The sequence below is a fragment of the Nycticebus coucang genome, chromosome 3 (genome assembly GCF_027406575.1).
Source record: "Nycticebus coucang isolate mNycCou1 chromosome 3, mNycCou1.pri, whole genome shotgun sequence".
NCBI lineage: Eukaryota > Metazoa > Chordata > Mammalia > Primates > Lorisidae > Nycticebus > Nycticebus coucang.
The window spans coordinates 152,217,171-152,244,443 of record NC_069782.1 but is presented as its reverse complement, the minus strand read 5'-3'; the positions used below and the strand labels follow the sequence as shown (position 1 = coordinate 152,244,443).

At 46.2% G+C, this 27,273-nt stretch overlaps 1 protein-coding gene across 4 annotated transcripts in view; it reads left to right on the top strand.

Annotated features, from left to right (window-relative positions):
* The window catches only part of CPXM2 (carboxypeptidase X, M14 family member 2), a 124,082-nt gene that overhangs the window by 90,204 nt on the left and 6,605 nt on the right, over positions 1-27,273 (top strand). For 3 of the 4 annotated variants that reach the window (XM_053585393.1, XM_053585394.1, XM_053585396.1), the window contains 6 exons: positions 4,832-4,920; positions 10,684-10,807; positions 12,357-12,553; positions 15,498-15,677; positions 21,100-21,397; positions 25,919-26,058. In XM_053585393.1, the coding sequence (XP_053441368.1) occupies positions 4,832-4,920; positions 10,684-10,807; positions 12,357-12,553; positions 15,498-15,677; positions 21,100-21,397; positions 25,919-26,058 (1,028 nt within the window). The remainder of the gene's footprint in view (positions 1-4,831; positions 4,921-10,683; positions 10,808-12,356; positions 12,554-15,497; positions 15,678-21,099; positions 21,398-25,918; positions 26,059-27,273) is intronic. The other variant, XM_053585395.1, reaches the window with a different exon arrangement.

Sequence of the window (27,273 nt, the reverse complement as noted above, 5' to 3'; positions counted from 1 at the left end):
CCCTAGGCTGTTGGCAGAGCAGTGTCTGCAGAGGAGTCAGGCTTCCCTGGACTTCCACGAGTACACAGAGGATAGTCAGGCAGGAAGAGTCACAGGAATGGGGCATGTGCATAAGCACCCGTGGTGTGCCACCCTTAGGGGCCGTGGGGAGCCGGGGCTGGGTGCTGCCGCTGATGGGAATGACCCAGGGTAAGGGATGTTCCTGGCTGGGGGCCATAGCTCCTGTGTTTGTCACAGCCTTGCTTTGTGGAAACAGCTTGTCATCGGAGGAGCTGGAAGGGGCCTGGGCGAGTGTGACTTCATCAGGGAGCCCGCTCTTCGTGGGAGGGGGTGCTGCTCCGCTTGGCATAGTGTCAGGCTATCTGGGGTCTGCTGGGCAGGCTGGGGTTTAGGGAGGTCACAGGGCCATGGCGACAGGCATTTCCTTGGGTGAGAAGCTGGCCTCGTTGCAGATACAGAAAGATCTGCCGTGGCAGGCCCCTCCGCTGTCTTCCTCAGTTCTCAGAGAGCACTTCACCACCAGTGACTCTCTTTTTTAATTGAGGTGAAATTCATAAAACTACAGTAACTCTTTTAAAGTGTACAGTCCAGTGATATGTATTCACAATGTTGTATGAGCATCAGCTCTGCCCAGTTTGAAAACTGTGTCATCGTTCCTACAAACACCCTGAACCCGTTCCAGATGTGCACATCAAGGTTTCTTGATCGCAGATGAGGCCCCTTCCCACCAAAAAAGGCTGCGCCTCCCCAGCTGAGCGCCCACACATGTGAGTGGAGGTCTCAGTCGGGAAGGGTCAGATGCAGCACAGAGCACTCCAGGCCTTGACTGTCCCTTCAGTTCCCAGCAATGACGTCTGGTCTGGGATCACTACTGGTTTTGTAAGAATAGTCCCATGTAGCGATCTGGGGCTTGACTTGGGACTCAGGAGCCCCCTTCTGTGGCCGGTGTGGTGCTGGCACTGGCGGGTGGGAGGCTGAGAGGGGTTTGATCCCACTCGGTCCACTTGGGACTCCTTCCCATCTTCCCTAGGTCTCCTCTCCCTGCCCTGTCCCTGTTCCATCTGTGTGTACTTTCACGTGGTCCCGGACCCATCGCAGCCTAGCTGCTGAGAACTGGGCAGTGGCCACCTCCATGACCCGGCATCCTGCCACTCACACTCAGTGCTCAGCCAGTCTGCTCTTCCTCCCTCCTCCTCCTAAACATGTGGCTGTGCACCAGGGACTCGGGACGTCAAATTGTTTGTTCCCAAGTACAGGGGTTGATTTCTGCTCGAGCTGCTTGAAGCCCCAGAGCAGATGCCTAGCGCTGGGGGAAGGCGCTCTCTCTCTCTCTCTCTCTGTTTCTCTCTCGCATGTCCTTCCTGAAGCAGAAGATGAAGAGTGCAGCCTTTGCCACTGCGGACGTGTGTGCGCCTTCCATGAGCCAGGCCAGAGCCCCCTGTCACTGGGGGCCTTGGATCTTTCCACCTTGCACCTCACATGGTTCTGGGCATGTGGCACATGTTCAGTGACGATGTCTGAAGTCAGCGAAGGCCTTTTGCTTCAATAAACTGGTGGGCATTGGCCAAATGCTGTCCGCAGGTAGCCGGAAGTGAGGTGTCATGGTTGCGGTCTCATTTACAGAGCTCATTAAGACAGGAAAACAACGGGCTGGCCAATTGATGATTCATTTTGAAGCCAGGAAACATCTGTATGCCTGCAGCTGGTGTGAGTTGGCACTGGGAGCCTTAAGTAGCCAAGATGGCTTTAAACTACATAACTAAGTTGTCTTAGAAAGGGAGACGTGCTTCCTCCAGCTGTTTGAGCTGGTGGGACAGGGTGATAATTGTCCCGATCAGCCAGGGGTGGAGGGGTTCCCATGGCAAGGTAGTTTCAGTTTAGAACCAGATGCAGATGAGGCCCCTTCCCAACAAAGAAGCCTCTGCCTCCCCTAGCCGAGCACCATCCTCAGAGCCACACAGAGAAACCTGAGTGTGCTCAGAGGAGGGAACTGTAATGGTGGGAGCTGTGGGCACCATTGTGGGGACAGCAGAAGGAATAGGAAGGTTTAGGCAAAGTGGACATGACTTGGGAAAATACGGTCTTTCTCTTGAAAATCTGTAGGCTTGTCATACGTGGAAGAGAGAAGGAGCCTCAGTCATCTTAGTTTAAGGGCATTAAACTAACTTCGAGTGGGTGGACTGCAGTGTGATAAAGGAAGAACTTCCTATCAGTGAAGGCTGGAATCAGGCTACGCTGTGGCAGAGTGAGCTCTTTCTCTGGTGGGCTCCTGTGAATTTACATCAGGGATACTCGCAAATAGATTCTTGAAAAGGAAATGAAGGACAGTCCAGGTGACTGAAGAACTTGTATGTGTGTGACCCTGTCTGAGGAGTAGGGAGGTGCTGAGATGGGGGTGGCTGGGCTCTACTGAGCAGCTGGATCTGGGCGTGTCCCTGGGATGGATGAGGCCAGAGAGCACAGCAGGTGCACCTGGAAGAGAGGAGGCAGGATGAGCCGGGTGTGCAGTGGTTTCCTAGGGCTGCCACCACAGTGTGCCCCGAACTGCGTGGCTTGGAAAATAGAAATGCGTCATCTGACAGTTTTGGAGGCCCAAAGTCTGAGATGAAACTCCTTCTGAGGCCTGTGAGGGAGACTCTGCTCCGGGCCTCTCCTCTGGTGTCGGCTGGTTGCTGTCTGCCTTTGGCATTTCTTAGCTTCTTAGATACGTCACTCCAGTCTCTGCCTTCGTCTCCACGAGGCCTTCTCCCTGGGTGTGTCTCTGTGCTCATATATCCCCTTCAGATGAAGCCCACCTTAATGACCTCATTCTAACTTGCTTCTGTAAAAACCGTATCTCCAAATAAAGTCCCATTCTGAAGTGCTGGGGGTTAGGACTTCAACATATTTGGGGGAACGCGGGGGACATAATCAGTGGACCAGTTTGGACAGAACAGAACGTTTGAGTATTTAATAAGGGAAGTAAGGTTGGGGAGATCATTTTGGGCTCCACTCCTGCTTTGCCCCATGGCTGAGCCGTTCCAGGAGGAATGAGGTCGTCTGAGGTCTCTGAGGTCGTGGGGTGCACAGAACCAACCTCATCAAAGGAAGCAGGAGAGTGATTTGCCGAAGCTCCATCCAGGAGGATAAAGGCCTCGTAAACTTCTGTTTCAGAGGTCAGAAGTCCTACTTGAATTAGCTTAAGAAAAAAGTAGGAGAAATTTTTGACTCAAATAAATGAAAATTCTAGGGGTTGGTCTGATGTTGGCTTTAGGCAAGAGTAGCTCTAAGATTCCAGGGCTTTCCTGTTGGGGTCAGGGCTCTGTCTCTCACTATTGTGGTTCAAGGTTCATACATTTGGGAAGGAGAGCTTTATTTTTCATGAAGTTTGCAGCCTACAGGTGGCCTTCTTACTGGCTGGGAACCAAGGGTGAACACTTCTTCACAAGAGGGGTAAAGAAACAGGAATTTATACCAAGTGGGTGACTGAATATGCATATTTAATAAGCTATAGAAGGATTCATTAATTTTTATGAATGGAGAAATATGTGTATGCACAATGGAGTTCCATATCACTTTGTAGAACTTATGTTCAAAACATGGCCATGATAGGCCAGGCACGGTGGCTCACACCTGTAATCCCAGCACTCTGGGAGGCTGAGGCATGTGGACTGCTTGAGGTCAGGAGTTCAAGACCAGCCTGAGCAAGAGTGAGATCCTGTCTCTACTAAAAATAGAAAAACTAGCTGGTGAGCCCCTAAAGTCATACCTACTCAGCAGGCTAAGGCAAGAGGGTCGCTTGAGGTCAGGAGTTTGAGGTTGCTGTGAGCTAGGATACTATGGCACTCGACCTAGGGCAACAGAGTGATACTGTCTTAAAAAAAAAAAAATGGTCATGACAGCATGATCAGAGGGTGACGTTTCCAGCCCTATGACATCAAAAGGTAAAGCAGAGGACACAAATTCCATCTATGGAGGTGCAGCCTCCATAGACTGCAGAACCACTGGGTGGTTGGTGAGCTTTTATCAGGTAGGAATGCTGGTCTGTTGTGTTGCCTGTAAAAGGGGGAGCAGCATTAGGTGCTTGGGTGAAATCAGTCCTGGAGCAGAGTTTCTGAAAGGGCTGGTTTCTGCTTAACCCTCAGGGAAGAAAGCTGGATGGCAGTTAGATGGAGAGGGGATATGACAAGGCGTGTCCAATCTCCTTTCCTGTTAGGGCCAAGATTTCGGTTTATAAACTTTCTCTGGTATCCCCGTGGTCAAGAGGGAGTCTATTCAGTCAGCTGGGGGCTTGGGATTTTATTTTTGTCTCTCACTATGAATATTCATGAAGGGGAAGGTGCATGCAAAGTAAGGAAACATGCATGTTCCGTTGGGCCCATGTTCACCTTAGGGTGGAGACTTAACATTTAAATGTATTAAAATTAGACAGTTTTGGGAAGGGTTGAAATGGTGGACATGGAAGCATCTGGTGTGTATCCTGTGTCCACAATCAGTGGTCTCTTGTCAGGAAGGGATGCTCGTCTGTTGTGCGAATCAACAGTGGAGCAAGTCTTTTGAAAGGGCTAGTTTCTATTTAACTCTTAGGAAAGAAAGTGTAATTGTGGCCCGGGAGGGAGGGGGTATCAAGCCATGTCTGACCTTCTATCCGGGCATGGCTGGGACTCAGTTTTTAAGACTTATCTGGGGTTTCCGTGGCCAACAGGGGATCTGTTTAGCTGGTTATTTTTCAGATAGCTGATGTTAGAAGCTAGAGATTGGGCCGTGTTGTCCCCACAATTCTCACATGAACCAGGCAGGTGAGACTCTAAAAAAAAAGGCCATGAATTCAAAACTGTATTTGTGTCCCTAGATCCTAATAACTACTATCACCGGCGGAATGAAATGACCACTACTGATGACCTAGATTTTAGGCACCACAACTATAAGGAAATGCGCCAGGTAAGACCCAGATGACAAAATCTTATGCCAGAAATTTCTCAAAATGGTAACATAGTCTGTGCCGATCAGCACTTAATCTTTCCCCTCTCCAGAAATTTGGATGATGTGTCGGAGACAGGGAACAGGGTCATTGGTCTGCTGAAGACACACTAACTGCACTAAATCTTGTCATTTCAAGGTTTGGGGCCTGTCTGTGTGACCAGTGGAAGCCTTCCTCACTGGCAAATGACTGAAACACGATTTGAATCCGGGGTCTTATCAGTGAATACCTTCGTTCTTAAGAATCACTGTCTTTTTGAGTGATAACACTGATTTAAAGATGTGGTCGTACGTGGAATTGAAGAAGAAAAAGGATCTAGGATAATGTTGATAATGGCAATTGTAACAAGTGTTCTCATAGGACCAAGTGCCACGCTCAGCAGTTTACATACGTGAATGTATTTAACCCTCCTAACAACCCTAGGAGAGAAGGGACTGTTGATATTCTTACAGACAGGGACACCAAGTCACTGAGTGACTATAACTCTGCCCTTAATATTTAGATTCTCAGAGTTTCAGTCTTGGCTTCGTATGAGAATCACCTGGAAAAATTTGTAGCACTCTCTATCACTGTATCCAGACTCAGGCCAATTAAAGCAGAGGCCTTGAGAGAAAAGAGCCTGGGGACCCCCATTTTGCAGACATCTCCTGGTCACTCTGCCAGACACAAAACTCCTGCTCAATACCTTTATAGCATAAGTGCTGTTAGAAAGAAAAGGCAGTCCTACGTGAGATTCTCCCCCGGATTTCATCACAGAAACCCAGCAGTTCTGAGCTCTTCACAGCATTTGCCTACTGGATGCAGAAAGGGGAGGATTACACATTTATTAGGACAAGCTACAAGGCAGTCTCCATGCTCAATGTGCGGTCTATGAAATCCTGTTCCGAGTCCACCCCCAGCATGTGCTGGAAAGCCTGGGGAGGAGCTGGCGAACGAGAAACCCTCTGCTGAGAATCTGAAGAGGCAGAACAGGCCGAAGTGTCCTTATGGATACATTTACAGAACAGGGATTCACCAAGGGCAAATTAACATGGCTCAAAGGGAGGGCTCGTAGGTGCTGAGGGAAGGGACCAGCCATCCAGGGCCAATGTGGGACATGTGTCTGGGGCCGAGCCCCAACCCCGTGGGATGAACAAGCCCGAGATACTTGAGCCTCTCACATATGGCTGCCAGACACCTGTCAGCACAGACTTAGAGGTGGGATGTGCTAAAGAGAGCTTCTTGCTGTCTTGCTCTTCAGAAATCAAGATGATGTGTTTGGACTTGAGGCCTGTGAGTCATCCCTGCTGCTCTCCATTCTCGGGTGTTTATGTGACTCCGCTCACCATTTCATTTCATACTGATACATTAACCCTGCTTTGCTCACAGGATAACTTTTAGAGCCCAGAAATGCACTCGGTGCAATTAATGTCAAAAGTAGTAAACTGAATGCATTTAAATGAGCAAACCACACGCAGAGAGTCTAGCTAGCGGGGATCTTTAACGAGGGGTCCCATGGGGCATGCTGGGCTGCTTCTCTTACAAGGAATGCTGGTGCAAATTGCTGCATTCCACTAGGTGGCTCGGACCCCTGTCAGGGCTAAGAGGAACCTTTGGATTGTCAATGCTGCCCCCTCAGGTGACACTGGGGGACACCCCTGAGGTCCCACAGCTCAGCAGCACTCAACTGGAAACTTCCCAAGGGAGCACCCATCACTCCTGAAGCGTGTTCAAGCCAGGAATGATTTGCCATTTGGATTCTTGGCCCTACAGATGGGAAGGAAGACAGCATTTTTAGCGATTTCTCCATATGGAGTCTGCTAGAGTACTGTAGAAATCTTTCTACCTAGGAAAAAATGGTTCTTTTTCCTACCATTGAAAGAGGCATTTATAACAAACGAAGGAACAGGGGCAGGAAGCAAGAAGGGAAAATGGAAAACAGTGTTGCATTGTGGGAAGAAAGTTATGAGAATCCGAGTGACCGGGGAGCATGTCTCGTAAGGCGCTATTCCAGGCAGAGTGGGGTGGGCAGGGAGGACGAGAGGAAGGAGAAAGGCCAGACAGTGACACTGTCAGGGAGAGTAAGAGAATTGTTCCAAGAGTCCTAGGACCCCACCAGGATGCAGTTTATTAGCATCTCAGGGTTGGGGAAACAGAATCTTCAAGAGACCCTGAGTCTTGCACACCCTGGGCCTCTCCAGGCTGTTTTCTCATTATTCCTTTTCTTTACTTAGCTCCTAGGGAACCTCTTTTAGGCATTTTTTGTTCTTAACTCTTCTCTCCCCATCATATTAAATACTAACAATAATATTTTTCCAAAATAGAATGAGCTTCGGAGGACCACAAAGCATTGTAATACCTAAGACTTTTCAGCCCTAATTTTCACTCCATGCTCCAAGGTCATGATGAAAATTCTATTCCTTACTCGCCCTTTATTCACCAACATTAACCACAAAGACCCAAACTCCTAAAACCCAGCTTTGGCTCTTTTCAGGCATAATTGCATGTATTTACAATAAAAGGCTGTATTTAAGTGGAGAACTTCATCCCTGGAGATGTTCATGCTGCTCTTCTGGGTAGAGTAGGGCGGATCACCACCCATGTCCCTGATGGTCCTCAAGGCCGCTGCAGAAATGCTTCCTGGCCTTCCAGAGGGTCACTGTGCAGAGAAACTTATAAAGAAACTTCATAGAGAAGAATGTTCTTCAAATGACCATTTCTCACATGGGAAGATGCTTGTGATACCACCACATGATGGCACGTGGCTCATTATTTGTTATTAAATGCCCCTGTGCTGTTGGTGGGAGAGTATGGCTGTGGCTGGTGACTACTGAGAAGGGGCCCTGAGAAGGGATCCTGATGGCTCAGGGCCACGGCATCTTCCCGTGTGCGAGGCTGACTGTGTATCCACAGGGAAGGTGAGACTCGCCTTCTTCCACTGTCAGGGTCATGATTTGGGGTACTGGCCACACATTTCTCCTGTGGCTAATTGAAAGGGCTCGGGGGGCTACCAATAAAGGACAGTCAGGCCAGTTCAGATGGGGCATTCAGGCCTGCCTAGCTCACTGTCCATAGAACTGGTCATTGATCCGAACGCAAGGCAGCAGGTCACGTGCTGATCAGGATGTGCTGAGGTTGATGCTGTTGGCTGACAGCAACTGTGCATCAGCGGGGACGAGTGCACAGGGCCTCCGCGGAGATGGCACCTTCACAGTGGTCACACGAGCAGTAGACAGAATGAGCTGCAGAGACGTGTCGGTTCTCCTTGTCTCAGTGCACCTGATGGACAGATGGGGGTGAGGGAAGACTCCTGGCTCCACCTGCTGCCAGCTGGGTGGCCTGAGGCGAATCATTCAGCGTCTCCCTGAGCCTCAGTCTCCCTGTCTATAGCATGGGGCTGGTCACCTGCCTCATCTACTTCAACTGGTCATGATGTTGACAGATTAGGAACGTCCTCTTACTGCCTTTGTTCACATCATCGGTGACATTACTACTGTTGTTAAAACATGGTGCCACTTGTATTGGGGTGCCGTGCCACCCCTGTAGTATTTATCTTTGTGGCCATGGCCGTAGAGGCAACATGTCCTTTGCATGTTCTTTCTCCATTTATGGTGGGCTCCTGCTTTGGCTTCTTGTGATGTGAACCAGAGTCACAGCCAGCTTTCTCTCACCTAAATATTGTGACACTGAGTGAGTTATCATAAAGGGAAGCACATTTGCCCCCAGAAGGGAAAGAATTAGACCCTGAATTCCAAGCCAAGGCCTGCCGTCACCCCTCATAGGCACATCATAACAGCCACGCTGTAGTAGCAATAACTCTTTCACTCATTTAGAAATGTTCCTCGATGCTCCATAAACCCGCTCTGCCCAGTCATTACAGAGCGTTGTGTTATGAAAGACAAACAAAGATCACAACAACACAACTCTACTGTATCATAAATTGTACATAATAACAACTTTCCACTTCTAATAGACTTTAACCCACCATAAAATTTGCAACAGATTTGTTTATAAGTACATTTTATGGATGATTCATTAGATCAAGATTTTTTAGGAAGCTTGTTAGCACACCTTCAAGTCCACACTGTCCCTGTGGGCCATGCCCTTCCTTGTCTCTCCACCGCTCATCATTCAAAAGATGGAGCCCTCCCTGGTAGGCCCCTACCCACCAGCCATCCTGCTGGAACGTCCTCGCTGTCTGCTAATGGGGCACCCGAGCTTCCCTCCTAATCTTTAACACACTGTCATGAAATTTTCCCAGAAACATGCCAACCCCCACCATGAGCCTGGTGCAGGCTCTTCAATAAACAGGGAGGGAATAAACAGATCTTCTTTCACTTGGGGGTTGCTAAATCAATCTAACCCAGCAAATCAAAGCGACTTTGTTCAGTGATGTGAGGCAGGTCGGCCTCTGGGGAGGGGGCATCACAGGTCCTGCTCCCTGGGGATAGCTTGTTCTCCTGTGACAAGCAGGGCCCTCATCACTTCATTTGGCTTCTTGTCTCATCCTCACAGACTAAAGCTGTCAGTCTGACTGGCTGACTTTAAAAGCAAAATTAGAAAATAGCATGTATTTATTTCACTTCCTTACTGAAAACCTGCTTTTCCTGCCGTTTAACCCCATTATTCTGGTGTCACAGCAACCTTGTGCTCTCCCGACTTTGCACCAGTGAATTGGGTTCCTGCTGCCTCCCATCCAGGGCTGCCCAGTAAGGTCCAGGAGGGCAGGGGCAGCATCTGATTCTTTGGTCTGACAAGGTAGATGCTCATTAAATGATAGAGAAAGGTAATATTCAGTAAGAAGTACTTACTTGGTCAGGGATGGAAATATAAAAGACATAGTCTGTCCCCTCAGGGATCTGCAGTCTAGTGAGGCCGCAGTAAGAAAACAGGAAATTGCAGTGAAAAAGTAATGAACCCAATGAAGAGAGGTGATAGCCACCACCGGGGAGGTAATATCACAACAAGGAAGATAAACCTTGACCAAGGAAAGTGATGACCTCAACCAGGGAGGTGAAACCACAACCACAGGAAAAGTCTTAGCCCCTGTGGCCTGCTATAACAAAAATGCCATAAGCTAGGTGGCTTATAAACAACAGAAATTCAATGCTCACAGTTCTGGGGGCTGTGAAGTCCAATGTCAAGGCACCAGAACATTCAGTGTCTGGTGAGGGCTCACCCTAGTTCACAGATGGCACCTTGCTGTACCCTTGTGTGGCAGAAGGGGCAGGCACACTCCGTCGGGCTGCTGCTATGAGAGCACAAATCCCATTGATAAGGATTCTACCCTCATGACCTAATCACCCCCTAAAGGCGCCATCTTTTAATATTATTGTGTTTTAATTTTGTGAAGGCACAAAGTAGAAGCCTAATGAACACATGTATATGTGAAAATAAAAAAATATATTATTATTGCATTGAGGATTATGTTCTAACATACGAACTTTGGGGACACACACATGCAGACCACAGCAGGAGGCAGTAAATACAGGGCTGGGCAATGGCCAGGAGCTCCTTCCTAGAGGAGATGAGGATAGAGCAGGTGCAGGAAGCAAGGGTAGGGATTATCCTGGGGAAAGGGATGCAAGGGAAGCATTCTGGGCTGAGGGAGGTGACACTATCTGGGATGTGGGGAGGGTGGGGCATTTGGGGGCTCAAGCATCAGGTGTCTGTCTTCTTGGGAGCTCTGCCCTTTTTGTGGGGAGCCACTGAGGCTAGAACCTTCACCTCACTTTGCATTGCAGTTGATGAAGGTTGTGAATGAAATGTGCCCCAATATCACCAGAATTTACAACATTGGCAAAAGTCACCAGGGCCTGAAGCTGTACGCTGTGGAGATCTCTGACCGGCCTGGAGAGCATGAAGTTGGTGAGTAGGGCTCCTCTGTGAGGCTGGGTCCCTTCATCTTTGGTGCCTTCTTCAACGGCTAGGGGGACAGTAACCCTGTGAGAACATTCATGGAATAGGGCATCAGCTGTCCTTGCAGTGACACTCTCACTGGACAGATTCTGTACATGCTGATGTCTGATCCCACGACAGGGCTCTAGAATTATCTAAAGTAGAACCATCCTCCTTTTCTCCATATGGATCACATTTAATCCTGTTTCTTCACCTCGGAGACCAATCGTGATTACCAGAGAAGAAAGTGGCTGGGACAGTTAGGACAGAACGTTCTCCTCCTCCATGACATCGTGATCAGTGACAGCTCAAATTTGAAAGGTTTCCCTCCCTTTTAAAAAACATTTCAATTTTATTTTTAAATATTTTCTTGTTTTCAGCCATTTCTCATCCAGTTGTTCCCAGTCTGTATTCCTATAGGTCAGATGGGCTTCTCTGTTGTTTTTTGTGTGTGTGTCTGTGTGTTTCATTTTGTTTTCATTTTTCCAGTAAATTTAGGAGGTATTTAGAAATTTGCTGGGATTCAGATGCCAAGATTTGTCTGATTCATTCAACTTTAACATTCATCAATAGCTCAGGAGTTCCCCTCCAGAGTTTCCTTTAAACGGGGAAAGCTTTATCTGCTAGTGAAACTGCATTTGCCCAGAGCAGCAGCTTTGCCAGCGAGGGAAGCAGATGGGCTGTGAGCCTGTGCCCAGCGCTGACAAACCCGTCTGGGCTTCTATAACAAAATACCTGAGGTTGGGTAATTTATAAGCAGCAGAAATTCATTGCTCGCAGTGCTGGAGGCTGGGAAACCTGAGACCAAGGTGCTAGCAGACTCAACGTCTCGTCCTGTGCCTGTTCTTCCTGGGGCATTTTCTTGCTATCTGGTCACATGGGCAGAAGGGGAAAGGGTCTCACTGGTTCCCTCGACCCCTCTTACAAGGGAAATGGTCACAGTGGGTGCTGGGTTCCAACACAGGAATTTGGGGGAACATTCATTAAATCCTAGCACCCCCAACATTTCAAAAGCTGAGCTTTAAGAGAGAAAAAACTGCAGGACAGCCCCCTCTCCAAAATGGGGTCACTGCTGATCTGCCCTGATGGACTGTTCTCTGCTTAACACAGGTAAATTCATTCATCTTATGTCTTTATAAAACTTAATAGAAAGTTCTCTTAAGACAAATAATTGGTTCCCAAAAGATAAAAATAATGCTATGGCCTATGCTCAACTTGTAAATTTTAAATCCTAAATACATGTTACTTTGTATGTTCTTGATAAATAAGAATGAACATTTTTACTTGTCACTGGTATTGTGTATGGTTTTTTGCAACATTTTCTGATATACCTGACTATTTGGGAATAAGGAAATTGTCCTGATATAATTTTAGAGATTTATGCGAAAGAACAAATAGGGCTAAAATTGTAAGTTTATATTATTCAGAGATTTTTTTTCCACTTAACACAATGTGATAAGCACCTTTTACCTGTGAGCATTTCAGCATGACCTGTGTTTCCCCCCCTCCCTGAGTGCAGGTGAGCCCGAGTTCCACTACATCGCAGGGGCCCATGGCAACGAGGTGCTGGGCCGGGAGTTGCTGCTGCTGCTGCTCCAGTTCCTATGCCAGGAGTACCTGGGCCGGAACCCACGCATCGTCCGCCTGGTGGAGGAGACCCGGATTCACATCCTACCCTCCCTCAACCCTGATGGCTACGAGAAGGCCTGGGAAGGGGTAATGGCCCTGGATCCCCTCCCCCAATGCCAGCAGCAAATCCCAGCTCCAGAGTATGCCCAACCATGAGTTTCTGTGAAATTGCACCTTGTGAATTTTGCGTTTGAGACAGGGAAGCCCACAGTGCTACCCTAAGACATGCCAACAAACTGGAGAAAGTGAACACGAATATACATATTGCTATCAATACGATCATTAGTATACCATAATAGCACCTTATGTTGACTGAGCACCTAATCACGGCATGTGTCAACCTTGGTTGTTACCTTCAATCATCTCATCAGTCCTCTGAGGAGAGTGGTTTTTGTTATTGGGGTAAACATATATTTTTTTATAGCTACCTTTTTTTATCGAGTCTTTTGCACATAGATCATAAATACATTTATGCCAATTTCAGTGTGTTGATTATTTGTATAAATTGGAGTGTTTACATCATACTAATCAGTATAGCTTTCACCTCATTTACCCAATTACAGCATTAGGACATTTGCACTCTACATATGATAGATTCAACTTATACTTGCAATGTGCTCCATAGGTGTGGTCCCCCTACAATCCCCTACTCTCTATATCTCAAGTCCTAATTATGATGCAGAATATAGGTTATTAAGTATGCACAGAACATCATATAAGAGAATTATGTACATAGAGTATGATTAGTATTATATTGTGTTGTGTATCCCAAATAACATATATTAATGTCTGGGAATAAAATGGAAAACTGGAGGGAACTGGAAAACTTTCTTCTAAGTCAGTGGTTCTCAACCCGTGGGTCGTGACCCACAAGAACTGTATTAAAGGGCCGCGGCATTAGGAAGGTTGAGAACCACTGTTCTAAGTGAAACATCACAAGAATGGAGAAATAAACACATGTACTCAGTACCAAATTAGAACTAATGATCAACACGTAAGTACCCAAATGGAAGTAAATCTCAAGGAAAATCAGATGGGGGAGGGCAGCAGAGGGGATGGGTAAATGTATACCTGTTGAGTACAGTACACGCTATCTGGACTTATAACTTTGACTCAGTCTGTACAGAAACAAAACGTGTACCTCCTAATATTCTGAAAACTAAAACAAGAAAGAAACACAATGGTACCTATCAAATGCAAGTTAATGATACAGAGTTTGGGTTCTCTTTATTGGTTGTGTTTATTGGTGTACATAGCTGGTTAGAGGGCTGCATAGTTAAATAGTGAGCCAGAATGATGGGCAAGGCCGTAAAGAGGCTTTGCTGTGGTGGCTGCTGATACTGCCACGATGGCTTCACTACTACTCAGAGGTAAACCGATCAGTAAAGAAGACTGGGGAAAGAGGAGAAGGTGGGACCTAATACTCTTTGAGCACTTCCACGTGGCAGGAGTGGTTCTCTGCATTCCCTCCTGTATGACCCGTCACTCACCAAATATTAATGGAAGGCTTTTCTTTTTTTTTTTTTTTTATTGTTGGGGATTCATTGAGGGTGCAATAAGTCAGGTTACACTGATTGCAATTGTTAGGTAAAGTCCCTCTTGCAATCATGTCTTGCCCCCATAAAGTGTGACACACACCAAGGCCCCACCCACCTCCCTCCTTCCCTCTTTCTGTTTCCCCCCCCATAACCATAATTGTCATTAATTGTCCTCATATCAAAATTGAGTACATAGGATTCATGCTTCTCCATTCTTGTGATGCTTTACTAAGAATAATGTCTTCCACGTCCATCCAGGTTAATATGAAGGATGTAAAGTCTCCATTTTTTTTAATGGCTGAATAGTATTCCATGGTATACATATACCACAGCTTGTTAATCCATTTCTGGGTTGGTGGGCATTTAGGCTGTTTCCACATTTTGGCGATTGTAAATTGAGCTGCAATAATCAGTCTAGTACAAGTGTCCTTATGATAAAAGGATTTCTTTCCTTCTGGGTAGATGCCCAGTAATGGGATTGCAGGATCAAATGGGAGGTCTAGCTTGAGTGCTTTGAGGTTTCTCCATACTTCCTTCCAGAAAGGTTGTACTAGTTTGCAGTCCCACCAGCAGTGTAAAAGTGTTCCCTTCTGTCCACATCCACGCCAGCATCTGCAGTTTTGAGATTTTGTGATGTGGGCCATTCTCACTGGGGTTAGATGATATCTCAGGGTTGTTTTGATTTGCATTTCTCTAATATATAGAGATGATGAACATTTTTTCATGTGTTTGTTAGCCATTCGTCTGTCGTCTTTAGAGAAAGTTCTCTTCATGTCTCTTGCCCATTGATATATGGGATTGTTGGCTTTTTTCATGTGGATTAATTTGAGTACAGAGACATAGACACTTGGAATCGAATTGAAAACCAAGAAATGAAACTAACATTTTACAACCACCTAATCTTTGATAAACCAAACAAGAACATACCTTGGGGGAAAGACTCCCTATTCAATAAATGGTGTTGGGAGAACTGGATGTCTACATGTAAAAGACTGAAACTGGACCCATACCTTTCCCCACTCACAAAAATTGATTCAAGATGGATAAAGGACTTAAATTTAAGGCATGAAACAATAAAAATCCTCAAAGAAAGCATAGGAAAAACACTGGAAGATATTGGCCTGGGGAAAGACTTCATGAAGAAGACTGCCATGGCAATTGCAACAACAACAAAAATAAACAAATGGGACTTCATTAAACTGAAAAGCTTCTGTACAGCTAAGGAGACAATAACCAAAGCAAAGAGACAACCTACACAATGGGAAAGGATATTTGCATATTTTCAATCAGACAAAAGCTTGATAACTAGGATCTATAGAGAACTCAAATTAATGGAAGGCTTTTCAGCATTCTCCTTTGGGTGCCATCTTTGCATCAAAGGGCATCCAGAAGCTTAGAGATGTGCCCCAAGGGGAGGTGACCACGATGCATCTAGTATGGTGGGTAGATTGTTCTGCAGTCTGTGGGTTGTTCACATTCTAATTTGTCCTCAGGGCTCAGAGCTGGGAGGCTGGTCCCTGGGACGCTGGACCCGCGATGGGATTGACATCAACAACAACTTTCCTGATTTAAACACGCTGCTCTGGGAGGCAGAGGACCGACAGAATGGCCCAAGGAAAGTTCCCAATCACTATATTGCAATCCCGGAGTGGTTTCTGTCGGAAAATGCCACGGTGAGTAAAAATACCCACTCAATTGTAAAGCAGCTGGAAGGCCAGGCTTAACCCCCACTGGTATTTACAGAGGAGATGACATTTAACAAGGAGACAAAACCATTTTTTTCTTTCATGTTTCCTTCAAAAGCAGGGAAATGTGTTAGATAATAACTACCTTTTAAATTCATATTTGCGGAGATTCGTCATAGAAAGGAAATCATTTAATTGTATTTCTTAACTACCATACAGTGTTTCAAAACTCAGACAGCCTCTCCTGAAGTGCGCATGTTCATTACAACCCTTGTTATTCTTTCTTTTGTTTTTTTTTTAGTTTTGTTTTTTTTTTTGTAGAGACAGAGTCTCACTGTACCGCCCTCGGTAGAGTGCTGTGGCGTCACACGGCTCACAGCAACCTCTAACTCTTGGGCTTAAGGATTCTCTTGCCTCAGCCTCCCGAGCAGCTGGGACTACAGGCGCCCGCCACAACACCCGGCTATTTTTCTGTTGCAGTTTGGCCGGGGCTGGGTCCGAACCCGCCACCCTCGGCATATGGGGCCGGCGCCCTACTCACTGAGCCACAGGAGCCACCCAGCCCTTGTTATTCTTGTCATTATCAGTGATACTACTAAGAAATTATCCTTTCCCTTCAATGATGGCTTCATATATTTTAATTTAATTTTGTTTATTTTTTTATTTTTTTGAGATAGAGTCTTACTTTTTTTTTTTTATTAAATCATAGCTGTGTACATTGACATAATCATGGGGCATCATTCACTAGCTTCACAGTTTACCAAGTTTCACATATACCCTTGTAAGATGTGCATGGCATCATAGCTCACAGGAACCTCAACCTCCTGGTCTCGAGCAATCCTCTTGTGTCAGCCTCTGAAGTAGCTGGGACTGCAGGCGGCTGCCACAATGCCTGGCTATTTTTTTTTTTTGAGACCAGGTCTTCCTCTTGCTCAGGCTGGTCTTGAACTCCTGAGCTCACCTTGGCAATTCGCCCACCTTGGCTTCCCAGAGTCCCAGGATTCAGCCACCGTGCCCCACTATTTTTATTTAAACAAGTCCCCACGGAAATACTATGTGTTGTGTTTCTTTGGAAAGAAAGGTGAAATTGGATGACAAAGTTTTACTCTGAATGTTTTAGGTCTTGTTTCACAAAGACCGTGTTGTAGAAGACCGTGTCGCAGAATTTCCCGTGCCTTTCCATGCCTTCTCTGTCTATGGTAGTTGGCCTCCTTACCCTTAATCTTTGATTGTATTTGTCCTTCAAGAGGTTTGCCTTGATAGGTATATAGGTCAGCGTTAGGTTCAGCTACAGCAATAGAAAAGACAAAATAACAGTGGCTTTAGCAAAGAAGAATTTTCTTTGTTTTGTCACGTAAGAGTTCCCTGGAGGCAGATGGTTCAGGGTCAATGAGATAGAAACCATCAGGAGATCAGAATTTATCCATCTTTCTGTCTCAACCTTGTTAACATGCGACATTCACCCTCACGGTTGTAATCCAAGGTGGCAGTTGGGGTGCTCGAGCTGTCACGTCTGAAGGAAGAGGAGAGGAAAAACAAGGTCCTCCTCTCAATTCATTTTCCTCTAAGAGGCATTCCTAGAATTCCTACACAATATTTCTACATAAATGTCACCGGCCAGATTCATCTCTACATGGGGTCACCCCCTGCAGGAAGGTGGGGAGTGCTGTATTGTAGGCAAGCACATTGAAAGCCGGAAACCCCCGGACTCCTCTGCTGAGGCATCACGGAGACTGGATCCAGGATAGAAGCTCTCCTGCTGTGCCTTCAAGTTGTAACCTCCAGAACGGCTCATGGGGCACCACTTACTGGAGAGGGCAGAGGTCTCAGTGACTGGCAGTACCGTGACATACAGGCCCTCAAGAAGCCAGCAGTCATCTTCAGAGAAGTTTCTCTTCAAATCCCTTACCCAGCCTGCGATGGTATCACTTGTTTTTTTCTTGCTAATGTGTTTGAGTTCTCTGTGGATTCTGGTTATTAAACCTTTGTCAGAGACATAACCTGCAAATATCTTCTCCCATTCTGTGGGCTGTTTGCTTGCTTTACTTACTGTGCTCTTGTCTGTGCAGAAACTTTTTAGTTTGATCAAGTCCCAATAGTGTATTTTTGAAGCTGCTTCAGTTGCCTGGGGGGGTCCTTCTCATAAAAAACTCACCCAACCCAATTTCTTCAAGGGTTTTCCCTGCACTCTCTTCTAGTATTTTTATAGTTTCATGTCTTAAGTTTAAATCTTTAATCCAGTATGCAGCCTTGAAGAAAGATGGAGACTTTACCTCTTTCATGTTTACATGGATGGAGCTGGAACATATTTTTCTCAGTAAAGTATCTCGAGAATGGAAGAAAAAGTATCCAATGTACTCAGCCCTACTATGAAACTAATTTAGGACCTTCACATGAAAGCTATAACCCAGTTACAACCTAAGAATAGGGGGAAGGGGGAGAGGGTGGGGAGGGAGGGGGAGGGGGGGTAGAGGGAGGGGCATTGAAAGGATCACACCTGTGGTGCATCTTACAAGGGTATATGTGAGGCTTGGTAAATGTGGAATGTAAATGTCTTAGCAAAGTAACTAAGAAAATGCCAGGAGGGCTATGGCAACTAATGTGATGAAAATGTGTCAAATGGTCTATGAACCAAGTGTATGGTGCCCCATGATCATATTGATGTACACAGCTATGATTTAATAAAAAAATAAAAAATAAATAAAATCTAAAAAAAAAAAAGAAGCCAGCAGTTAGAGATGGGGAAAGACAATGATAATGCCACTTGGCTTAGTTAGGGTGCCCCAGGTGCTCATGGCGTGGGGAGGGTGCTTGAGTCTTCTTTCTGAATCCTTTCTTGTGTTTCCTAATTCCAACCCGCAGAATCCCTGCTTTGCTTTGTTTTGTTTTGTTTTTTCCAACTCAAGTTCTAATGACACCTGGCAAAGTAGAGATTTCAAGTGGTGTTATAATTTGGGAACACTCAAACCCAAACTGGAACTTGGTCGCCAGCTTTTGTAGCCCTGAGTCTATAAGAGATAAGTAATTATTTCAGCACAGTCAGGTAAAGTCCCTGGATCTCAGTCTTTGCTTTCAGACTAGAACTTAGTATTTCGAGTTTGTTATTCTCCAAAATTATAGGGAGAATTATACAAGTTACCATCCCCAACACCTTTTCCTAGTTATGGAAGGAAGTAGGAAGACTGTGATTAGAGAGTCAGAGCAGAAATCACTGAAATGGAAGAAAATAAACGGTATGAAGCAACGAGTCTACTGAAAGAAGCATTTGATAAAATTTAACAATACAATCTCACAGTAAAACTTTAGTATATAGCTTTCCGCATGAGGAAGGCTGTTTTAGGCAAGATGCAAGCAGCATTAATCATAAACTTTTAATGAGTTCAACTGTATTGGAATGGGAAAGTCTGTTCATCAAGAGACTTAAACTAAGATGAGCTAAAAAGCTAGAAGTTATTTGCAAATTATATAACTAAGACAATTAGAATTTCAAAATATGCAAAGAATAACAAATAAGAAAAATATAAACAACTCAAGTAGAAAAATGGACAAAAGATATGAAGAGGCAATTCTCGGAGGAGGAAACGGGATTAATAAACATGAGAGGATGTTCTCTCTCACTAGTCCTAAGGAACGCAGATGAGAGAACGTCTTATACCCATTGTTTGACAAAATTAAGAAGCCTGACAATACCCCAGGTGCTGGAGGGGATGGGGGACAATGGATCTTGTACACGTTGTGGGTGAATGTAAATTAGCATGAGGACTTTGGAAAATAATTTGACTACCTAATAAAGAGGAGTATTTATGCTATGGCCCTGCAGTTGCACTTCATGCAAGATAAATTGAAGCATGTGTAGCAGAAGACAGTACAAGAAAATTCAAAGTAACACTGGTTCCCTTAGCAAAAGACTGATAATTATCTAAGGCCCATCACTGTAAGAACAGATAAGTCAGATCTTCATATTGAAGTGGAAAAGCCTGAGCAATATCTTTATTCAACAACAGGCATGAAACTTAGAAACATAAAATTGAGCGGGGGGGAAGAAACCCACAAATGGCAGATGACAGCCATCAGTATGGTTTTTCCCACTTCTGCCTTAGGATCAAGAGCAAGTAAAACGAACTGATATATTTTTAGGTTTTTTAGGCATACCTATGTGGATATAACCAAAGAGAAATTGTATAAATCACAGCATTTAGGATATAGTGGTTACCTCCGAGTGGGAAGCGGGGGGTGGGGTGGGGGAGTCACAGAGGCTCGCTTTTGCTCAGGCTTTCCGAGACCTGGGGGTTTGTAAGGTGTTTACGGTATTGAAGTCTGTACCAGGAAAGGACCAAGCACAGACCAACGGTGTAACAAACTAAGTTCCACGATTAACTTGTAAGTCCCACATATCTACCTCTGCTGGGTTTGGGTGATCCAGAGTCCCTGCTATGTTTAAAAACAAAACTTAATGAGTCCCATCAATTCCATTTCATCCCTTACTCAATGTCCTATACTGCACAGTTAAATGATTTCCAGAGTTTATTTCTTTGTCGTTACCAGTTTTACCTTACTGAAATTATCTTCCTGGGGATTAGTAATTTACAATAGATATTTGATTCACAGCTCAGTATTTGACCATGGAAAACATTACAATTTTAGCTTTTAACACAGTTTTCTTTTAACTTTTTGTCACACGAAAATGTCAAACATAACAAAATTAGAGAGAAATCCATACAAGATCCCCGTGGACCCATCTCAGCCTCGATGTGTATCAATTCCTGTTTCATCCTGTAACCACTTTCTCCTCCTCCCCAGCCCCAGACATTGTGTCATTTCATTTGTAAATATTTCCAGGAGGTATCTCTGAAAAATCAGAATGTTCTTTTAAAACCATAAAGTATTACCATTATTATATCAAAATATAATGTTCACGTTTCCCTATTACCATTCCCCCCCTCAGGGATCCCCTCACAGGATCCAAATAAAGCACAGTCATTCTCATTGACCTATAAGCCTTTTTAAGTTTCCTTTAAGTTTTCCCAGGACGGATTTTGAAATCTACATTTTCCTAAGATTACTGCATAAAATGACAGCCTTTTCTTTTAATCTTTTTTTTTTTTTTTTTTTTTTTTTGAGACAGAGTCTCAAGCTGTCGCCTTGGGTAGCAACCTCAAACTCTTGGCCTCAAGCGATCCTCCTGCCTCAGTTTTTCTATTTTTAGTACAGACAGAGTCTCGCTTTTGCTCAGGCTGGTCTCGAACTCATGTGCTCAAGCTATCCACCCTGCTTGGCCTCCCAGAGTGCTAAGATTACAGTTGTGAGCCACCACACTTGGCCTGACAGCTTTTTCAAATACGTCCCTATGTTAAAAGCTAAGGAAAGAAAGAAATTTCCTTTCTACTTTGTCAATTTTGAACATTCGCAGGTGGCTGTGGAGACCAGAGCCGTCATTGCCTGGATGGAAAAGATCCCCTTTGTGCTAGGCGGCAACCTGCAGGGGGGAGAGCTGGTGGTGGCCTACCCCTACGACATGGTGCGCTCTCCGTGGAAGACCCAGGAGCACACGCCCACGCCTGACGACCACGTGTTCCGCTGGCTGGCCTACTCCTACGCCTCCACGCACCGCCTCATGACTGATGCCCGCAGGAGGGTGTGCCACACGGAGGACTTCCAGAAGGAGGATGGCACTGTCAATGGGGCGTCCTGGCACACCGTCGCGGGAAGTAAGCATCATTGGGCCAAAGCTAGTGGCCTGCTGGGACAGGGCAACCTTGCAGGGGTAACTTCCCAGAGTGCATCACTGCTGCCCACATTATTGCTAATAGGTGGGTGTCATAGTAGTCCAGCATTTCTGAGATGATAGCCTATACCCCAGCATTCACACAAGCCTTCGGATAACCCCTGCCACAGTCTCTAGGGACTGTGTCTGCCTCCTTGATTCATAAATGACACAATTGGAATCTGCTTGAGCGAGCAGAGTTAGCGTCTGTGTGACTCTGTGGGCTGCTCTTAACTACTGAGCTGCTCAGATTCTAGAGGGCCAGGGGTGGGTACAGCTGGACTTAGTGGCAATACTGGACCCAACCAGACAAGCCAGAGAGCATGCTGTTGCTGTCGTAGAAGCCTGGGCTTCTCACCCAGAACCCTTCTTATCTGGGGGGGGACGTCCCATGTTGTAAACCCACAGAAGGGACTGGCATTGATCCCAAGCTTCAGTGTGAAGTGACTCCAAGCTTCGGGGGTGTTCTGAGATCCAACATGTGGTGAAGACCGTTTGCTATGTATCTGCTGTCCACTGGTGGCCAGTGGGCTGGATCCCCACAGCACACCCACAGCAGGTGGTGAAAGCCATCTGGTGGGCCATGGGAGGTGTTGTTCCCAGGCACCATGTGGGACTGGAGAGGTCTCTAGTAAAGACTTCAGGGATTCCCTCAGAGGAGCTAGAGGACCCCATGGTCCATGTGTCAGGACAAGCACTTTGTTCCTAGCCCAAGACTCCTGAACCAGGACAGCTGAGGATATCCCGCTCCCTAAGGTATTAGAATACCTCTGCACTGGATGGTAACACCCCAGACCTGATTTCATTGCCTATTTTCTTCACTTTGTGAGGGTTGATCGAGCCAATGATGAATTTGAAAAATATTCCATGTCAGATATCCCTGGGTTTAAATCCCAGTCTATCATTTGGTTCTCTGTGACTCAGGGAAAGTTACTTTACCTCTTTGAACCCTCATACTTTCTGTTTGTAAAATAGGCGTGATGCTGCTGCTGCTGATGATGTGAGGTTGACATCAGAGCAGGGTATGGATGTGCTCAGCATCCATATCACCAGAAACACTCGGTTACGATACCTTCCTATCTCCTGCAGCTCCTTCCTTCTTTCCGTAGCCCGATGGCCATGACACCTGTTTTATGACCATATCCTTTTTCTCTGTTTCACTATACTAATTAATCAGTTTTAAATTACTTTATTTTGCAACTTTTCAAGTATGTTTCTGCCCTTAGGAAAAGAAAAAAAATAGAGTAGAAATATTTGTTTCCTGTGGCCATTTTACAACATGTACAGAAAGCTCGCTGAATTCTCTTGGTCACAGACCACGCGGAGGCATTTTATTTGTTCCCACCATGCTTTTACCTTTTATGAAATAAAAAGAAAATGCAAATCTCTATCAAGAAAATTTCCTGATGGCAAAAAGCACTCTTGGTTTTCAATTTTAGACCTAAAAACCTACCTACAAAAATCTTTAAGTAAAGTATCTGTTTATTTTTCACAGCTGCTGTGACTGAATCGGGTCTAAACACAGCTGGGTTCCCAGTAGGGTCACCAGTAACCTTTTGAGAACTTGGCTGGTGCATAATCACATTGACAGCATTTGAGTTTGTTTTTTCCTATCAATTATATTTTCCATTATTTCAGGGACTCTGTGGCAGAGCCATGTGGTAGCTCGAGCCTTTTTAATCATTCTTCTTCCTGGCAGCGTGCTGAAGTCTGCAGATTTATTTCTTTGTAGATTAATGAAATGTGATTTCTCATTTCCTCCCCTCCCCCTGCATCTGCACCTTTCTGTTCAATTCTTTCTCACCAGTGAGCAGTGTGCTGCCAGGCGCCGTGGAAGGGGGAGAAAGGGTCGCTGGATTTCAAAAGGCACATCATTCACAGTGGGTGCGCGCTCACCTGTCCTGAATCCCACGCCTCTCCTGCACAGAGAGGCAGGTGTGTGGTAGCGTCAGGTGCACAGGGCTATAAGGGACACGCCCCCCATCCTTGCTGCAGTCCCACCCTCTCTCCTGAATAAGGAAGGCAGGTGTGTGATAGTGGCAGGTGCACAGGGCTGTAAGGGACATGGCTCTGTGTCCCAAGTTGAAGCTGTGACAAGAGAATTCCAATGACAGAAAGCACGGAGGAGCATCCCACCATCCCCTGCCAGGATAGAAGGCTGGTAAAGAGCTGCCTGGGGACGTCACAGCCCCTTGTCCACTTGCCTCAGACAGAAAGGACCTTTGGGCTTCTGAAGCCATTCTCTGGCCAAGGCAACACTGTCTGGACAGCAAGGCCCAAGCTTCCCACAGCTCTGCTGGTTCCTCGTCACTGTGCCAATTCTTCTAGAGCTTCTGGTGCTTTAAAGACACTCATTGTAGAACGGCAGGCTCGCTCCAGAATTTTCAAATATCACATTTATTTCAGGACTAACAGGACCTCAAAGGGTGGGGATAATGATAATTTTATGTGCAGAGAGGAGTCCAGCCCTCTCAGGAAGTCGAAATCTGTGCTGGCTGGTGGCTGTGTTGTCCCCTGGCCTCCTCATGCTCTCCGTAATTCCACCTTGTGGGGTGCACCAACCTTTAACCAGACCAGGCCCTCTGCAAAGGATCCCCCCTAAATCGGCACCCACTCGCTCCTTCCATTCTCCTGCACCTGCCGTTCCTCATTTTCTCTTGGATGTGCTCCAAGGCCTGTTGTGATGACTCATGCATGGTGGCTCCAGTCTGGAATCCGGTAGAGACTGGTCATATCTTTGGTATCACTTTGCCTCTGACTTCGAGGATTAGGCAGCAGATGAATACAGAGTTGCTTTTGAGACTCCGAAAGCCATGATTTTCAAGCAGACATTTATATTGGGCATTGCAGGGGCAGATCCCTGTGGTGAGATCAGTGAGAAGGGAGAAGGAGGAAAGGGTGTCCACGGGGCACAGTTTGTGGAACCCACCCACCTCCCGCTTTCTGCCACCCTGACACTCAGAGTCCAGGGAGGGCTGGTTAGAGGCGCCTCCTAGACTCTCACTAGAACTTAGCTTGTTAATCATGATGTTCAAAAACAAAAATGTTGGGACGAAAGCCACCAATACTCACCGCCATCTGACACCCCTTTATAATTTTCACAAATATTGGGCAGTGCAGTAGGTGTGATGGTGGCACCTGGAGCCTGTGAATGTTGCCTTATTTTGAATGGTTCTTTTCAGGTGTGATTATGTTAAAGGGTTTCCAGGTGGGGTTACCCTGGGAAACGTGGCTGGATCCTAAAATCAGTGGGCAGAGTCCTTGTAAGGGACAGAAGAGTGCAGATGGAGGCAGAGGAATGCCCAGGGCCACCAAAGCTGGAAGAGGCAAGGAAGGATTCTCCCCTGGGGATTTGGAGGGAGCACAGGCACCTTGATTTCAGCCTTTTTGCCTCTAGAACTGGAGAGAATAAACTTTCATTGTTTTAATCCACCCAGTTGGTGGTGATTTGTAATAGCGGCCCTGGGAAATGAATACAGAGACTAGCTAATGAGGGTACGTGCTTCCTATCCTGCTGTGGTCCCGAGAGTAGAGGCTCTGTCTCCTCCTAGGCTTCATGGTGAGTGGGTTTGCCCTAAAGTCCCCACCCAGCAGGATTTTTGGAGGCAAGAGCCAGGACTTGTTACATAGACCTGGCCTCAAGCCCCTTTCCAGACTGGTGATACTGGGTACCATTCTCAACCTCAACTTTCTCCTCTGTAACATTGTGCTATACTATGAAAGTTTTGAGACAGACTGTGTTAGGAGCCATTATTTCACTCCTAAGAAACACTGTCAACAGCATCCTTTCTGATTCACCTGTGCAAGTTTCAACTCCATCAGCTTATCAGTATTGCTGGGAGAGCTTCTTCATTTGTTTCCACCTGCGTGGATATTAAGTGTCCTGGTGTTTGTGTATCTTAAACTTTTCATAATGACCCACATATCTGCCTCTGCTGTGTTTGGGGTGAAGATTAAGTGACCTAATGCATGCAGATCTGCCTTAGGTGAGGCTCTCAACCGAGTAGGGGTAGCTGTTTTAATGAATAAGAATTAAAAGCTGTTCTAGTGCTACAGTGAAACAACATAACTATAGAGATAAATTTAATTAAACTCTTAAAATCTATAGTGGCCATTAATGGTGTTACTCTAAAAACGGTGTGTCAAACTGAGTCTATTCAAGTAGATACTTTATCTAAAAAGCACTTATCTGAGTCTTTCTTTTGAAAGAGTCTTCAAGGTCTCTCAAAAATGGCCTTGCATGTGTCTCTCCTTGCCATAAACTATTCAGGCTGCACCCTCTCTCTCCGTTTTCTCTAACCTACCCACATTTGCCCCAATGCAGATTTTTGTGTATAGCAGATATTTGTCACCTTCCCGTTCAATGACGTCTTCTGCGTGTTTTTAGACGTTCTTGCCGCCCCCTCCCCTTCCCAAGCCATGTTGAGCACTGCTCCATTAAAACGTTGCCCTGTTGGCTTGGCAGGTCTGAACGATTTCAGCTACCTTCACACAAACTGCTTCGAGCTGTCCATCTATGTGGGCTGTGACAAGTACCCGCACGAGAGCCAGCTGCCCGAGGAATGGGAGAACAATCGGGAATCTTTGATCGTGTTCATGGAGCAGGTATGGCATTGGCACATGGCTGTAATGAGAGAGCTAAGAATGAGGCCAGGCAGGTGGCTGAAAGCCTGGGATGGAATCAGCTCTGTAGATCGGCCGTCCTGGGCCCCAGCATTGTGAGAAGCCAAAGTCTGTTCTCACTTGCTTAGACCCCAAGGAAGTGAGCTCTGGACCCATGGCGGTCGCTCCCACTGGCTCGGGGGAGTAGGATTAGTCGTGGGCTCTTGGTGCTTGTGGGAGCAGATGCAGGCCGTGTGTGTTCGAGCCAGCATGAACAGGCCGTTTGTCCTGGTCTGCCTGGGTTGCCATCACAAAATTCCGCAACAGGGGGCTTAAATGGCAGATGTTTATTCTCTCACACTTCTAGAGGCTGGAAGTCCAAGATCAAGGTGCTAGCAGAGTCAGTGTCCTCTGAAGCTTCCCCCCTGCCTTGCAGACGACTGCCTCCTCGGTGTCAACCTGGTCCCCCCCATGCATCCTCACATCTCTGTGTGTGTCCACATTTCCTCTTCTTATAAGGACTCCTGTCATATTGGGTTAAGGCCTGCCCTAGCAGCCTCAGTTTAACTTAATTACCTCTTTAAAGTTCCTGTCTCCATATAGTCAGATTTCGAGATACTGGGATTAAGGTTTCAGCATATGAATTTGAGGGTATACAATTTAACCCCAAAACCTCACAGGCCTTCAGAGTCACTGTTGTAGGTTGCAGGGGTGAGTAGCCAGGAGAAGGAGTAACAAATACCTGCTGAAGTTCTGCTGTTCAGCTGGGAAGGCCCCTGCCATCTTCATTAGGGACCCAGGCCACCCTCCTTGTCCCATGTTCTTGAGGACGGGCCCATCTAGGGGCATTAGTGAGTTAACCTGTTCTAGTTTAGTGCTACAACTAACTGAATACTATACTTGCCCCACTAAGGAACAGGCTAACTGGAAACCAAAGGTACAAACAACAAGAAAAGAAATGTTGAGCCTCAGGGCTCCTGCCGTTTGTAAGTATTATAATAGACATATGCCTGAGTCTACCCTCCCTCCATCCACGAGGAAGTGACACTCTGAGGCTACATAGAGGCTGCCCTTCTCCCAAGAGTTGTTGGACATGAGTGGAAAGATGCACTCAGCTGAGGGCTTGGCTGCCAGCATGCTGGGCCCCGTGGCTGCACCTCTGCACAGGTGGCAGATTTTGGCACCAGGATGGAGCATCCGAGTCTGCCCCTGGGGGTC